The sequence below is a fragment of the Amborella trichopoda genome, chromosome 1 (genome assembly GCF_054954075.1).
Source record: "Amborella trichopoda isolate Santa Cruz 75 chromosome 1, AtrichopodaSantaCruz75HAP2 v2.0, whole genome shotgun sequence".
Classification (NCBI taxonomy): Eukaryota; Viridiplantae; Streptophyta; class Magnoliopsida; order Amborellales; family Amborellaceae; genus Amborella; species Amborella trichopoda.
Window position 1 is genome coordinate 5255553 of NC_142336.1, and position 18132 is coordinate 5273684.

General features: G+C 35.7%; 1 protein-coding gene across 5 annotated transcripts in view; it reads right to left on the bottom strand.

Annotated features, from left to right (window-relative positions):
* The window catches only part of LOC18426115 (plant/protein (DUF810)), a 42112-nt gene extending 24948 nt beyond the window's left edge, over positions 1-17164 (bottom strand). For 3 of the 5 annotated variants that reach the window (XR_016049578.1, XM_006832781.4, XM_088858528.1), the window contains exons 1-13: positions 16956-17164; positions 15483-15596; positions 15232-15407; positions 15083-15147; positions 11056-11347; positions 10063-10129; positions 6781-6934; positions 5893-6060; positions 5612-5722; positions 5097-5306; positions 4865-4966; positions 4029-4259; positions 387-461 (exon numbers count right to left, since the gene is read on the bottom strand). Coding sequence is in view for 4 of the 5 variants with exons in the window: in XM_006832781.4 (XP_006832844.2) it covers positions 387-461; positions 4029-4259; positions 4865-4966; positions 5097-5306; positions 5612-5722; positions 5893-6060; positions 6781-6934; positions 10063-10129; positions 11056-11347; positions 15083-15147; positions 15232-15407; positions 15483-15490 (1659 nt within the window). In the remaining variant the exon portion in view is untranslated. The other 2 variants (XM_088858533.1, XM_088858523.1) reach the window with 2 other exon arrangements.
* Positions 17165-18132: the final 968 nt, after the last annotated feature.

The window sequence follows — 18132 nt, forward strand, 5'->3', positions numbered from 1 at the left end:
AACTATGACGCTAACAGTTACTTGTTGATTGGTTGGTTGTTCATGTAAATGCAATAAAAGATAACATCAAAGCTTATCTACACAGATAGATGTTGCAACAGCAATCACTGCTTAAAAACTGTCAACACTTTCTATTCACTGCTTAAGAAGTGTGAATACTTTCTATTCATTACATGAAGTTATGCTCACGATAACTGTTATTATAAGACGAACATGAAAGGTTTTCATCCTGCTCGCTGTAGGTAGGCAGTATAACATTTATGAAACAAACAAAGAATAGATATACCAATAGGTTCACAAAATTGCACAGTAATCCCTATCTTTTAGAGCAAGCGATTATGTGCTGCAATAAAGAAAATAATAGGAGCAAAGATGGTAAAGTCAACCTGTTCCCGCTCTTCCAATAGTAAACGTCTAACAAGCATTGCAACTGTAACCATTCCTGCCATCAAGTTTGACCCCTAGAACAATGACAAAAGCAAATGGTAAACACAGGACTTAGACTGTGGAAAAAGGATATCACAAATATATATATATATATATATATATATATATATATATATATATATATATATATATATATATATATATAAATAGAAATAGACATGCACATGAATTACTTACCATGATACAACTATAGAAAAATAAATTTCAAAAGAGTTAATTGTACAGATAACAAGAGTTGATGGCAAGTAGAACAAGAAAGAAACATGTCTAAGCGAGGTTAAACCACAAGCAGTTATCACTGTAACTAATTATTTGTGATCAATGCATAAAAACACTAAACCAAAACCATAAATTATAAAAAGACAAATTGTTTATAATCACAAGAGCACTAGTAAGATCTAAATGTTAAGATGGTTTATTAATCAATTTCTGCTTTGATGGATGTGATAAAGATTAAGCAATAAGGAAACAAATCAGGTCCATCTGGACTCCAACATGATATAAGAGGCCACTCACCACTTAATAAAACTTGTCCTAAGCATAAAAATTTAGAGCGTACACCTCTTTATTCCCCAACCTATCTCTTATATGAATGGATCTATATTAGCGTAATTTATAATGTGCACCCCTTTATTCCCCAACCTATCTCTCATATGAATGGATCCATATTACTGTAATCAATGAATTGCACAATGACATTTGCAATTCCGAAGGCTAAGTAATAAAGTAACAAGGGTCCAATTCTTCCCTTAACCTCTGATAACAACCAGCCCATTTGCTTCAGTTTTCAAGGGATTGATTAAGCATATGATGCACCCTCAAATCAATGTATAAAAGTCAAACTCAGTTCCAGACCTGGACCAAGCCAAAACCAAGCCAACTAACAACTTGACAAATCAAAACCATGAGTTCTCAAACATTTTCTGAAGTACAGAAAAGCAAAAAAGGTAAAAAATAACATCATAAAACAAATCTTAAATGCTAGTCATATAGAAGACATTTACAAAAATATGAGGGCGGTGAATAGGTTTTCGAGGAACGCCAACATAAAACCCTAATAGACATTAGAACTCAAAATGTTGAGTGTTTCTCAGCCGAAATGAACAAACAAAGAAAAATAAAACAAAACCAAAAAAAGTAAAAATCCTTGCAAGAGTAAGAAGTCAAACAAGATCTGGAAAACCATGGCAAACTCATCAACTCACCATAGAGTTCCAAATCCTCAGGTAAACCCAGAGTTCAGTATATTAATACGCAGTGAGGTTCCAAGTTGATTTTGGCATGGTTTGACACAACTCTCTGTCCGAGTTGTTATTCCCTACCTCAAACAATCTACAAGGTTAAAATACCAAAGGAGCCTCTCAATCATGGGTACAATTGATACCCCAGACTAGAAAATATAGTGTAGTGTTTTCTAGCATCCAATCCAAGCATCCAGATGATCAATCATAAAGAAGCAATTCAAATTCAAAATTTCAAGTAACCTTGCCATCGCATAAAGAAGAAAAAAAATAAAAATTAATAACTTAAGACATCCAAAACATAAGTACACTATTTGTTGGATTCTAGGTTGAGAGTCTTATGAACTGCAGGACCAGAAATAGACTCAAAGCACATGGATCACACCCATAAAAAGTCATAGGTTCAAGCATGCAAGATCCTCGCCTCTCAACTCTTGTCACTCGCACAAGGCCATATGGAAACCCAAAAATGGCCTTAGAGTTTTTTCCTTTTTGATAAAAAATGGCCTTGGGGAATTATTTAAATAGATTAAATGCGAGAAAGCTGTGATGCCTGCGAAGCTTTACCAAGTGCTGCACAAATACACCAGATGTGAACCACATATATTATAAGCAGGTCCATAGCACCGAGGCCATAGCATCCACAACCCCAAGGAACGTTTCTCTGTCCTTGGAAACTTGGTGGAGCCTTTGTTGAGATCATTTAAGATTAATGTACTACCAGGGACAAGCAAAGAAAGTGTTTCTGAGGTAAAGAAAAATTGATGGCAAATGATTTGGCTTTTTTTTTTTTTTCCTCTTATTGGATAAGTCGAAAAAAATATTGAAATACCATGCAAGTATTCTATCTTCAGAGAGTAATACCATTCCCCATTTTACTACGCATAAAGCCTTTATAGAATAAGTTAGGCATGGGATGCAACTAAAAGAACAGCGACCAATAATATGAAGATCACAGGAATAACTATTTCTGGTGCATAAAGTATCCAATGATCAGAAGTGCATGTGGTATAGTTTGAGGCCTTGAAGTTTGAAAAATTTTACCCAAAGAAAGAAGATTAAATCATGTGCATTATGGAATTGATAAAAGTGTCTTGGATGTTATGGGATATTTTTTATTATTTTTTGATAAACAAGCCCACAAAGAGAAGATTGGTGATCCCATCTGCCAGTAGAAATTATACATGTTAACAGCAACTATAAATTCCAAGTTAAGGGCCTAAAGAGAATCATGAGTATAAATGCTATCATGATTCAATGGAACCATAATTTTGAGGAGAATATCCTTCAAATAACAGAATTTCCACCCTCGAATAGCACGCTTACAATAGGTTCAAAACTAAGATCAAACAAATCACCCAAGCACCTGTTTGCACCCCCTTGACATCCACAGACATACAATGAACAATAATATAAGCACAAGTCTAGACTCCAAGGACTAATTGATTAATGTAAATACAAATCTACTAGCCAAACACCAGATCAGTGTCATGAGACTTGGCCAAGTCCACTTGGAGATGGCCGAGTTGCCCCGAGTTTTATGTACAACTATAGGTACACAAAAAAATTTAAATAGTAAAAAACATGGGACGGTATTATTAACTTTTAATATATAACTTGAATTTTTGGCAAAGCTGAGTGATTTTATTTTTGGCCATAATCCCTATTTTTTATATTTTCCTTTCTTTGAATTTTTTAGAATGTCCCCAAATATAAATCAATTTTTAAAAAATCCATTTTTCTGTACTATTATAAGCTCATTAGGACTTTTTAAGGTTGCTTTTGGTTTTATTTAACTTTCACTACTTTTATCTCATCTTTTCATATTTTCTATATATTTAATTTTCTAGGCCTTTTGGCCCTGCACGATACTTAGCAAGTCTGAGGACTCGCCCGAGTAACTCGCCACGGGGCCAGGGCCAGCGAGTTTCTAAACGTTGCACCAGAGTTCATCATCACACCAAGAGAGATATAATAAATTGTCCACTCACGAAGCATCTCCATCTTTGGAGAAGTTCAAAGGCTATATTGCACTGCTCTTTCACATATTTTAGGACTCTGAGACTCACAAAATCCTTAAAACTGTGTCACTCTGCAGTATTACTCTAAGGCAATTTTTTTAGATTAAGGACTAACAAATTGACTTGTAATCCTAGAGTATTTAAACCATTCTTTCAAACCTTGCTTGTAATTGGTTAAGTATGAGCCAAACATAAATTACCTAAATATTAGTGACTGGATTCGACGTCATGCCCATTAATAACTAAACAGCAGTAAACCCCCCATCAAATAAGCAACTTTAGAAATAAATGGTGTAATCTACTAAATTAATGAACAAACCTCAGCAAAGTGCACATGATAATCCTCCAGCCGTTTATTTATCCACTTTTGAATTGGTAATAAGACAGACTGCATAAAGGTCAACTCTCGAGAACCTTCTTCACATTCAACTGAACAACGAAGGTTTCTCAAGTACATTCTTTCCTGTGAACCACGTTGTTCCCTTAGAGATATTCTCTTCATTTGCTCAGCAGCAAGTTGCAGCATATTAGGTTCACCTGTAATAACAAACTGCATGTTGGCCACAGAATCAAGTCAAACGATTCATCTATTGGGTTTGAACATGTGATTACCTAGACAAAACATGGAAAGCAAACTGACCGACTGTTGAGAAAGTTAAGCAATCGATATTGAACACATAATAGATATGCTGCTTGCTCAAAATCTAGTAGACCTCACAATACAACTCTGTTTAAGTCTTGATTCAAATTTTAGAAAGAGAAAACTAAGGAAGAATACAGGATATTAAAAAACTCAGAAATCAAGAGTTTCTCAACAGCACAACTAATACAACAGGGAAGAATCATTTCAATCAAATTAAAACATATAAGAATGCAAAATATATCAGTAAGTAGGAGACCAAAAGACGTTTTAAGTTGCACAAGCACAACAATAACTATAGCAGAAAACAGAGTGAACTCTAATTAAAGTTGATATCCTAGTTGTGCCCATAACTTCATGTTGGCAAAATAAACTATCTAGTCATATGCAAACTTTATTTGAAAGACTAGTAGCAAGAAGGAATATTAAAATAACATTCCATTATACAGGTAGTTTGATATAGTACAAGAGAGAAAAGAAAAACAAAAATATAATGTTTCTTAAGTGTGTAATACCTGTCGAAATAATACCCATGCATAACAAGCATCGTGAATAGTCTCAGTAATTCCTAAAATGCGCCAAGTTGATTTCAGCAACTCAAGAATTTCTTCTACTCCCTATGAGAAAAAATCCAAAGAGTTTATGAAATGCCATGATAGAACAACAATATAGAGATAGATTGTCCATAATGTAGTAATGGAAGCACTGGCATTAAAGATCACAATCTTGAGCACCAAGAATTCCGACCTGTAAAAGCTTTCCCTCATCAAGTATGTCAAAAACACTGTAGAGCAATTTCTCATACAACCTCACATTAAGGTGGTAACCATCTGCCCAGTGACAAACTTCACCAGTTAGGTCACCCCTTGCTGGCCTCTCAGCAAGTTCAAGGGCAATCTCCCTTAGGGATCTTAGACACTCTGTACGGCGTACTTCAATTGCAGTAGAAGGAAGTGTCTGCACAAGACAAAAAGGTTAGTAAGAAAGCCAGTGAAGCACAATAGCTGCCTAAACTCTGACCTATCAACATTAAGCAATGGTCGAAAATCGGCCCACAAACACTAACTCCATGTAAAGAACATAAAATAAAATTTAAAGTAAATCACACGAAATACAGAAACAATGACATGCTACATTTACAATACATTTTACAAATCCTCAACATAAAAGTTGAATTAATTTTAAAATATATATTGCATTCATCACTTCATGCAACTGCAGAAAGATTAAAATGCATTAGGGTACCTCTCACGATCATGTACCTCAGCTTCTTCTAGCTTCAGTAGGAGAAGCCTCAAATCACTTGCTCTACGCCCACTTTCTCCATATCCGACGGCAGGATGATTCAGAAGTCCTTCTTCTAGCATATTTATCTAAGCCAAAAAAAAAAAAAAGACTGATAGCATGGAAACAAAGGTTCAAAACACCACCTGTACACCTATACTTTCCAATTTGCAAGTCCCTTCAGTACATTTATCTACGCTATAACAAAATTTACTAAAAAAATGGGTCAATTTATAGTATATGCTTTTCAATTTATTACCTGCCTCTTTTGCCAACGTAGATATGACTTCTTATCAGAAAATTCAGCCTCTGAAATACAGCATAATAATTCTAGTGGGATCAAGAGGGTATCCATCCTTTTCCCCACTTTACCGACAAGGGCGTGAAGCAAACCACGCCTTGTTCTCAAATCCATGGCCTCAGAGATCTGTGAACAACCACAATATTTGCCCAGGATGAACTTAGATATGATATAGGTGACTCTCCATAAAACTCCCAAGGAAGGAGGCGAATTTAGACAAAAGGTTATATCAGATACAGTTGGAAAAAAAAAATAGAAGATCAGATAATTTAAGGGCATGTTTGTTTCGGTGGAAATTTTGGGTAGCCAGTAGTGGGAGAGCCAAGTTCCACCAATCCACACCCATGTTTGTTGCACCCCTGAGGAAGCCGTAAGATGGAGGCACAACATTCCATGGGGGTTTAAGAACAGCCTCGAAATAGGAAGACGCCCTTTTCGTGGAATAGGGGGTTTTGGTAGACCTCTCTTCCACAATAAAAAACGCACTAAATGAATCATGCAACATGGATTGACACTACAGCGCCGACAAATAGTTAACATGGATAATTACTCTCAAAGATGAATAATGAAAATAGTATAAAAATCAAAATCCACTTTACAATTAACAAGATAGCAGCATTTACAGCTTCCAGTTCATTATCCTGAAATTTTGGAATCAAACCCATATCTTTTCATAATCGACAAAGGTGCATGCATATGTTCGAACTTCTGTGCAACATCAACATCCAACAGACCCTACTTATCTAATTTAACCAAAAATAAAAAAAAGATGAAATTAATCCAAGAGGTCAAGATGAATAGGAAAGAAAGAACCATCCAAAGGATTACACCCTGAAGAGAACTTGCCTCCAGTTGTACACGCATAGTTTCCAATAAACCGATGACTCCTGGTGGCCCCTGAGATTGTGGTGCAACACTTTCGCTCTTGCTACGAGTAAGTTTTTTCAAGATCTTGGACTTCTTATCTCTCTTCTTTTCCTTAGATGGTACTATGAGGCCCCTACACAAAGTTCCCAGAAGATGAGATATAACAGCTTAAAGTCAATTTGCAAATAAGATTGAACCAATACAAATACAAATATTCCTGATAATATGCAACTAAAGAACTACAAACTAAATTTCTAGTGATGTCCATTTGTCCATCATCGTCAAGCAATTGCAGCCTTCCACTTCAACTAATTTCTTCATAACTGTTGAAAATAAGTCATATAAAATGACAAAGAGAAAAAATATTTAGTGCCATAGATAATCCTAATCAAGAGTGCATGGAGATCTGGGCTAGGAATATCTCCTTATGAAGCCCTCATAATAGTTTCTATAAATATGTAGGATTCAGATAAATTTAATTTTTTAAAAGTTTTAAATTTTTCTTTCAAGTAAATAAGAAATATGACATTTTTTTTTATCATTATGAAAATTTTTTCTTTAAAAAATTTTGCTAAGTTAATAGGGATGTGAAAGGTAGTATATCCTCATAGATGCCTAATAAATAAGATTGCTATATATAAATAGGACAAAGACAAATTTTAATTATTTATTTTTTCTAAGTTTTTCCCAATAAGATAGTAAGAAATTTTTTTTTTTAATAACCACTTTAAAAATAAGGCATATAAAAATAGGGATTGTATACTATAAGAGAATTCACTTTTAGTACTAAACAGTCACAATCACCTTAAGCGATGGATATGAAATACGACAACTTCGAGTGTCACATAGTTCAAGAAGTTTTATTTTAGACTTTGTGCCAACTTAGTGACACACCCCAAGCCACCCAATTTCAAATCTAATGGATGCTAATGATTGTGACATCCTTATTCCCAGCGTAAATGGTCTTTTTGTATATATTTCCATAAAAATTATACTTGAGGATAGAGTTCTAATAAATACTCAAAATTATCTAGAATTCCCTAATTTTCTTTTCCAATGATGGAATGATCATATCATACTTTCATTCCATAACTAAATTAAGAATTTAATTATTTTAAGGAAAATTTATGGCAAAATCCCATAATAGTTTCCATTTAAAAAAAAAAGTCTTTTTTAAGTGTCAAATTACCGTCAATTCAATTTGGACATCCAATGTCCAAAACACAGTCCTTTTTTGGCGAAAAACTCGTTCAGGATGTCTAAATTGGTTAAGACAAATACTCCTTCCATTTTAAAAAATAAAAAATAATATTTTTTAAGTGTCAAATTCCTTCAATTCAGTTTGGGCATCCAATGTTCAAAACGCAGTCCTTTTTTTGGTCAAAGACTGGTTCAGGCATTGGGTGTCTAAACTGGTTAAGACAAATACCACTTTACACAACTTTTTCCCATTTTCTTCTTCAAAAATACCATTAGCTCTTACATTTACCCCACTAGTCCAATAGTATAAGCATAAAACACCCATTTTCCCCTCTCTCTCGCCTTTTCCTGTGAATTCTCTCTCCCGCATAAACTGTGGGGATGGACATTTGGTGGGAGAGAGGGAGGGGGAGTTCATGAGAACGGATGAGATAATGGAAAGGGCTGTTTTATGCTTTTAGTGTTGAACTAGCGGGGTATAAATAAAAAGAAAATGGGTATTTTGGAAAAGGAAAGGGAAAAATGTTATGCAAGGGGGTATTTGTTTTTTTTTTATACTTTACGGGGTCGATGGGGTTTCCATGGACCTGAGAGTGTTTATGGGATGAAAAATTTAGGGAGGAGGTTTTACATCTTTTACCCTTAACAATAATCCTCAATATTTCATATTTTATGCTCAAGTCTCATTTTCTGATAGTATATATTGTATTTTGATTTTAATAGTTTTCCACAATGAATTAAGTTCAAATTTGGTGCCTATACTTCTCACCATCAGGCTTTGTAAAAATCGCCATAAAATAATTGAAAGAAATAAAATCCAGAATACCTCTAAATCTGGTAGCGATATTTTGGTCTATTTTATTGTTGAGTTTTTATATGTTTTTAACACAGATGAGTAAGTCCGGACAACCCGAATTTGAGCTTAATCCAATGTATAAAAAAGAGAATAACATTTAAATACATTAATGATCTAAAAAAGTGGGGCTTGAACGTAAAATATGAAATATATAAAAAAAATTGAAAATAAAATGAGATTTTTTTGTAAATTTCCCAAAAATATGGGTCTTTTTTTAAATATAAAAAATAATGGGATTTTTTGTAAATTTCCCTTATTTTAAGAATAACTTTTATTATTTTAAAATATCATCATCATCGTCAGAGCCTTGTCTCAACTAATTGGGGTCGGCTATTTAAAATATGAAATTTAAAAATATTTCTAATTTGATTGGTTGCACCTAGTATTTTAGAAAAGGGTGTGGTTTGTACAGAGCCGAGGCTCTAAACAACCAAAGTAGAGCACACGTTCAAATAATGTTGAGAAATACGGTTTCAATATTGGAAATCTTTGTGATATCCTTAAAATATATAACTTAAAGGGAAAAGTTTATAGAAAGCCGAGGCTCTAAATCAAATTAGAGCCTACCTCAAAAATTTCACTCCATAGGTTGTTTTGATGCCCAAATATCCTCAAATTGATCATCTTGACATCAAGATGCATGGACATGAGAAAAAAATGGATTTCAAGTTTTGGAAATAGTGTATTTTGTAACGCATTTTTGGACCGTCAATTTTCAAGATTTTCAAGTTTTCATAGATATGTCGATCTACACTATTTTAAAAGCCTTAAACTTTATAAATAAAGATGAAAATATCTATATATGCTTTGCAGCAATCGAACCTCCAACTTCGTGAATAAGACCCACATGCTCTAGCCAACATACCCATTCAACTTTTATGATATAACGTACATATATTATATATTTATAATTGAACTGCCCCTAAGTACACAAGAATTTTACAAAAAAATAGCCATTTAGGATAAGAACCTCCAACCTTTGGATAAGAACCACGCACTCTAGCCAATAGAGCTATTTGACATGTACAGTACAACTTATGTAATTCATATACTTATAGTAATCAAACCGCCAATTCAGTCTAAGAACTAGCATTGTCAACGGTGATTCCTAACTCAGATCAATGGTTTTTTTATCACTGGTCGCACCTATGTAGCACACAAGCTGTGGAGAACTTCAAAACAAAACATGGAAACAAATACTGTACCCTGCAGCCCCTACGCAAGCCAAGAAGATTTCATAAGATGTCTCACGAAAGTCATCATCCGTTATCCCTGCAATCAATACAGAAAATAGAAGTCAATAACCTAAAAACAGCAATATTGTTTCAGGTTCCTTAGTAGTAATTTAACATAACATATGCTTTCACGAGCATAAGCAAATCCCCTTCACCAAATGCCAATTCATAAGCACAGTTCCCTTGATAAAAATTCAACCGATTAACTTCACAAAACTCCTTTAACCACACATATAGTGGATGCAAGTATCCCTCTGTATCCCTCTTTTGAATGGAATAAACTAACCTAAATCCCTCCCTCCCTCCCTCCCTCCCTCCATTAACCAAACATATAGTGGACGCAAGTATCCCTCTGCATCCCTCTTTTGAATGGAATAAACTAACCGAAATCCGTCCTCCCTTCCTCCCTCCCTCCCTCCCTCCATAAAACTCCTTTAACCAAACATATAGTGGATGCAAGTATCCCTCTTTTGAAAACGAACCTAAATCCCTCCCTCGCTCCCTCCCTGCCTCCCTCCCTCCCTCCCTCATGCTTAGCTTTCTCCAATGAATATAGAAACATTCTTAGTTTGATATCAATGTGCAGCAGAATGCAAAATTCCTCACTAAAAGCACAGAATACATAAAAAAAATTTACTCCCTCCCTCATGCTTAGCTTTCACCAATGAAGATAGAAACATTCTTAGTTTGACATCAATGTGCGGAATGCAAAATTCCCCACTAAAAGCATAGAATACATAAAAAACATTTACCCTAGTTTCAGAACTAACAGGAACTGCGATAAGGTCTACCTCAACCCTCCCTCCCTCATGCTTAGTTTTCACCAATGAAGATAGAAACATTCTTAGTTTGATATCAATGTGCAGAATGCAAAATTCCTCACTAAAAGCATAGAATACATAAAAAAATTTACCCTACTTTCAGAACTAACAGGAACTGCAATAAGGTCTACATCAACCTTACCTGTGGCAAAAGATGGCAAGCAGAACATTAGATCACTAGCATCATTTGGGCGCCGTCTTGTTAGATGGTGGTCATCAGATATCTGATCATCGTCATCTTCAAAGTCATCAATCTCTTCATCCACGGATACTTCTCGAAACTGCTCAGAGTGAAGAGACTGTGATTTAGAAAGATTTGTAATGATTGGTGATGACAATGCAGTGGGAACGGGTGGTGGTGCCCATGTCGGTGGAGGCCCAGAGCTTTCAACATCTGTAACCAGAAAGAATTCGTCTCCCAAACCCCTGCTACTCTGATTCAACAATGCAAGAAGGTTTCTCAAAATTTTCGCACTGAGACCAAGACAGTACTCAAGCATGATTTACTAAACACATTAAAAAATTCAGAAAAGGGAAATGACCAAAAACTCTAGAAACCCTTAAAAAAGATACACATAGATCTTCAAATAAAAGACACATCACAGTTGCCATATTTCCATGCACCATAGCAAACTCATCCCGGTAATTGAATAGATAATTGACATCTTCCACAAAAGGAACAAAGAAAACAAGCAGGAGGTATCTTTCATGTAAGTGGACAGAAATAACAGAATGGGTTGGACAAATCTTGTCTTAGCATGGAAATATGTTAACAAATTTCAACATGGAGCCACCAGATGGCCGCGACAGAAGGTCAATACACAAACACGCAGACCACCTCACAAAATTTTAACTTGTATCTATTCTCAATATATTGAATCCATACATAAATAGTGACCAACTTTTTTTTTTCTTTAAGAGAGAAAGAGCGACTGTATTGTATCAAGGTATTAACATAAATACAAAGATTCCTGCCCCCCTAGACAAACTAGGGAAAGTATGTAAAATCTGAAGACAAATAATTAGGAAGAAGTTCCAACCTACGAAAGCCTGTCTATGGTGTCATTGTTACAAAACTTGGGGCTAGCCCCTAATTAGCTAGTATGTCCACTGCAGTATTGGCCTCCCTCTGCACAAGTTTGTAGGTAACTTGGAAAGGCCTCGTAATTTCCCAGATTTGTTCAAGGATAGCTTGTATCTCCCAGGGCAGGAGGCAGACTTTGGGGCCCAGGATGTAATTCTCTTGGACTACCTCCCAACTTTGAGGTTGTGCCCCAAATCCCGTCAAAAAGTTTGACTGCTTAGAAGGAATTGCGCTTCTGCCATTGTCAAATCTGGGACCACAATGCAGCCCTTGAAAAGAAACAAGGGAAGGATTTTCAAAGATCCACCTGACCCTGCTGTACAAGGGTTGTTGAAGGAGCAACCATCAAATTGAGCTTGACTGTACCAAGCTCTGGGGGTTCGAAAGGCTAGAATGTTGTATCAACATTGGCTGGAATAGAAGGATGGCTTCCCAATTCTGGTTGAAATCTACGGAAGCCCTCCCACTGAAATCTTTCCTAGTACTGGTCCAAAGAATGACAGATGCCATGATTTGATTTAGAACCCCTTAAGCCCAAAACTTTCGGGCTTCAAAGATTTGTGTATTTCTTTCCACCCAGATGATCCAAAAGTGGCGAAGAGAGGAGACTTCCAAAGGAAGAGTCCCAAACACAGGGAATAGGGACTAAATAAAGCCACAAAGAGTAGCTGGATAGTTTGGCGCAGGACCCAGACCGAGCCAAAGAGGCTAAGAATGGAGGTCCAAATATGGGCAGTGAAAAAGCAGTTGATGAAGAGGGGGTCCAGAGATTCCTCTTCCACCTTAGACAGGGCAACTCGGTTAGGCATATCATTTAATACTCGCTAGGAGAGGACCAACAGGTTGAAATCCTGGATTTTGTGGGGCCAAGGGAAAACAAGCCCTAGAGGGCAGAGAAATGGATTACTAGCCTGGTGAAGTTGGGTGATTCCATAGTCGAAAGAAGCTCAGAGAAAGAGTCCAAGGAAGCAGCGCTCCAACCCATCCTGTCGCTACCCCTTCCTGGGATGTAATGATTCCCTAAGAGCTCCAACAAGGTTCTCAGATTCTGCAAGATTGTGTTGTGCCTCTAAGGGGCGGTGGAGGGAGGACCAGACCGGTCACCCAACAATGACTTTGTAGGACTGCGTCATAATGGCATCTTGGACACTTGGTAGGGAGGAAAGGCTAGGAAATGGTACTGAAGGGTATCCTGTCCAATCCAACATACTTTCAAAGCCTTACTTTGCACCCAAATTAGAACATACAATGGATGATTGGGGATAAATTCTGCATGTTCTAAGACAATGCATTAGCGAGGCCTCTGGGAAGCCATCCAGAATTATCCGTCATGTATCTATATTTGACTGCATATGGCCAGATGTGGCCATCCTGGTTTATGAAACACCAGCACCACTTCCATGAAGTACTGTGTTGCACTCTCTTAATTTTCTAATGCCCAAGCCCCCATCACACTTTGATTGGCAGACGATGTCCCACTTGACAAGGTGGAACTTGTGTTTTCCCTCAGCACTGACCACAAAATACCTTCACCAACCTCAAGAGATGCTTGACCATCACTGCCAGCATTCTAAAAAGGGACATCTGGAATGTATGAACATTAGAAAGTGTGCTTTTGCAAGAGTAATTCTTTCAAGGGACAGGAAGCAGCTTTTCCAGGCTGTTAGTCTACCTTCGAGATGCTCCGCAATGGCATATGCCATTAGGCCTTTCGGGACCTACCAACATAGGGGGAGGCCCAGGTATTTTCCCGGCAGGGAGTCACTACCACACCCCAACCTTTTGGCCAATGTTGAGCCAACAGCAAGCTTGAGGCACACCTGTAATAATTTGGTTTTTGCATATTGATTTTGTAGAGACTTCCTACCTGGAAATGCCTTAACAACCCAAGCTTATCCACTTGACAGGGGGTCGCTGTCACAAAAAAAAAAAAATTATCGTCTGTGTAGTCAGATCGGCTCCAGTAGGATCGGGTCCGGGTCACAGTAATATTTTTTCGGGTTTGCCACCCCTACCAAAGACCTCAGCCATGATAGCAAAGAGGAAGGTATAGGGGTCTCCTCGGCGGAGGCCTCTCGAGACAAGGAATAAGCCCTTAGGAGAACCATTGAGCAGGACAGAGAACTAGGTGGTGATAGATCCCCTGATTCAGGTCCTCCATTTGCTTCCAAAGCCCATACGTAGCACCTCGTCAAGGATGTCATAAAGACCATACGCTTTTTCTCGTTTCCATTTCAGAACAAGATAAACTTGTAAAACAAGACGAACCTCAATAAATGTTGGTGCATATGTTGCTGGCACTGAAGGTGTGGATTCAAGTTTACAAACAAAGGACACAGTTCACAAGTTTCTGACTTTTTTCCAACAGAAGAATCGCATCAAGCAACCATAAGAAACACAACATCACACCTATAGTGCATGTATACTTGGAAATGGACTCCACATCCATGTCTAATATATTCAAAAACCAAAAGATATTCTACTTTCTGGGGAGTATACTGCCCATTTACTCCCTCTGGTAAATCCCCACCTAAGATTAATTTTACAATTTTAGGATCCCAAATTTTGGGGATATGACCTCTTTAACCCGTAGATTAACCTCAATAAAAAAAAATCCTAATTGCACCCTCTACACATAGAAACAATACAATTTTTAGAGGATGAGATCTAAGTGTTAGAAAATCCAAATTTAAAAAAATTTCTTTCAAGAATAATCATCTAGTAATTCTTAAGTGGTTCTCAAAATTTTAGACTGAAAAAATTCTCCCAAATAGGTCATCCGAGAGAGGAAGTAGAAGTAAAGCATGATATATGTAATGTCACAAGAAGAAAGCGGCATAACCATATCGTGCATCACAGCATCTCACACGTAGTATCTCCAACACTCCCATTAAATATGAGAATGACATTACATGCCTCACTAATTTGTATTTAATGCAATTGCATGTGTATAGTCCAGGACATGTAAAGACGTTTCCAACATAGCCACTTGAAGAAATCAAGTAAAAGCAGAGCAAAAGCACGAAATAACTTCATCAACAGCATAAATCATCTACGTGAAACAAAATAGAAATTCCCTGCTCACCATTGGAGGGAAGTCAAGACTGTCAAAGTACATTCTTATAGCTTCTGAGAGTTCCAATGGTAAACCTACACCAAAAGGTAATCCATGACACTTTCATTCATAAAAGCTAGAAAAAATTTAAACAAGTTTGGACATGATTACAAACTCACCCTTCTTGGCACATTCAATAACATAATCAATGCTAACTTGGTCCAGGTCCACATCGTCCAAAGAAACAGCACCAGGAGGCATCACGACTTTCTTAATCAGACTACTGGACATTATGTAATTCAGTAGGGTGCTTCTATCTCGTCGATAGCGTTGGACAAGCTCGAGATGGGTTTGTCTGATTAGATTGAACTTTTAGGACCCATCAATCAAATAAAAACAAAGAAAATGGGGCAGCATGGATGATACTTACTCTTCCATGGTGACGAACTCAAATTACTCCTCAATTATTCACATAAATTTCGTGCCAAGTATTCAAGAGTAGTATAAATCCATTTGCTTAATGTTATGCTGATGTCTTGAAAACCTAACCAAGTAGAGAAGCAATGCAATGGATCAGGATAAAGGAATAATAAATCAAATATGAGCAATTTAGGAGGATAGTAGAGCCTTTATGCTGTAACAGAATGATGAAGGATTCTTTCTTAATCGATGCACATAAGAAAGAAAGACATATGCTGCATCAGAATATGCACTATATGCACACAAAAATCAATAAGAAAATATAAAAAAGAAATAAAATGCTACCTGCTTGAGTTCAGATTCAAACTTAAGGAAATATCTGATAAATATGATGCCCAACAAAATGATATTTAAATTTTAAAAAAGAACAAGATCATTAGAAATATGGAAAAGACCATTGAATTAGAAAGTCAACAAAACAATTGACGTAATGAGTTACATTTCAGTGATTTCACATACAATACAATGAGATCTGGCACATCCTTGAAAGCACAAACCAAAATTGACAAGACATTGCATTGAATGATTCAATTTGAATATTCAAAAAAAAAAAACTAGATTTTAAAGTTAAAAATATAATACTTCCAATTGGTTAAAGTGGACAAATAAATACTTCCAGTTTACGACAAAAGAATTGAGGTAATGAGTTACATTTCACATACAATACAATGAGATCTGGCACATCCTTAAAAGCACAAAACAAAATTGACAAAACATTGCATTGAATGATTCAATTTGAATCTTCAGATAAAAAACTAGATATTAAAGTTAAAAGTATAATACTTCCAAATTGATTGAAGTATATATTAAATAAATACTTCCAGTTTAAGGATCATGAACGCCTTTTTGTGGAATGTGCAGTAATTAACAAGAAATGAGAAAAATCAGCACATATATAGCAGTAGAGCATAGTACACAAACTTATCACATGACTGCTAGATTATGTGAAAATCAATACGCACTGAGAATGACTCGGCCATTTTATGTAATTGATGAACGTAGCTTCAAATATTTGATTAATGAAAAACGAAGTTAATAAGTAAAATTGCAACTGTTTAAGTATCAAATATGAAATGGAGCAAAATATGCAGCTATTCATGAGCACTCCGTTACTAGGGCACATTGTTCACAGGAAATCAACAGCAAAAAACGCATTTTTGTGCTGAATTTTCTAGGAATAACAGAGAAACACAATAAACAAGTAAAAATACAACTAATTCTGAGATTTCATTCCGCAAAGACTCAAGCAATTCACATACCGAGAGTGGATCTGACGCGTCTTTAACTATCATGAACCATAATTGACCAATGCAATGCCATTTTCACCAAAACAAATAAAATGCAGATAAACACAGCAAAAAAAATCCAAACTGCAGATAATACAAGTAAAACATGAAATTGCATGATAAATCATCAGAAATACCTTTTTAACGGATATTATTCGCTTGAGATAATCATTATTCTTTTGATATTCTCTCCTAATAATCACATAGAAAAACCAGAGAAAATAATGTCGAGAATTAGTAGTGCTCTATTTATACGGTAGCTGCTCTACTACAGTCGTGTATATACGGTCAAAACATATAAAATACGATGTATTGTGGGCGAGGTCTAGACAAAGATGACTGATGTGGACGGTTAATGAGCTTGATTAGTATAATAAGTCAAGGCGCGTATAGCGTGTATTTTCGAGAGACCATACTGTACAATAACTCCGTCGGGAAAAATAGCTACTAAGGGTTTTTTTTTTTTCTTTTTTTTCTGAGTCCAAATTTTGGAATCAATTCAAGACTAGATGATTATTATAAATATAAATATAAATATATATATATATATATATATAAAGCGAGAGATTTGACTTCTTGAACATCTACGTCTTTTCTTCTAAATATTAGACTGTTCTTGTGCAATTGGAATGTCACTTTCTTTCAGAGTGAGACTTTCAATTTTTTTTTTTTTTGTCCATATGATCTAAAGACTACATCTCCAAAAATTAGGATCTAAAAAATATTACTGGCATTAGTTTTGCTCGACGGAGTATATGGACAGTATATCCCTATTGGGAGTAGGAAACCTTTTAGCATAAGTCAATTATGCCTAGTTAATTGTTTTTCGCGCGTGAACAGGTTAAAATATCTAGAATATATAATGAGTGTGGTTTGGTGGCAACTCGGAATTATACAATGAGTGTGGCTTGCATAAGGTTGCAACATTAAACAATCCTCCAAAATTTATTGTAAGATGCTAATTTTGTGTCAAAATTTTGTATGACATGGGAATCCATTTCCAATTTTAATTATAAAATTTTAAATTTAAAAAATAGTTCAAATAAATAAAATTATAAACACATCAAAATCTTGGAACTGGTTTAGTCCATATCATGTGTTGTATGATGTATTATTTTTAGGACTTGAAAACTTTTTTTTTATATATTTGTATATCTCGAAGTCGAGATGATCAACTATCAAAACACCTTTATTTTTATAGATTTTTGAGGTGCACCTTAGTTCTACATTTAAGATTGCAACCTTATATAAATTTTTTCCATATATAATATCTTGAAAAAAAAACTGACCAAAGTTCAAGCATCTTATTGAAAA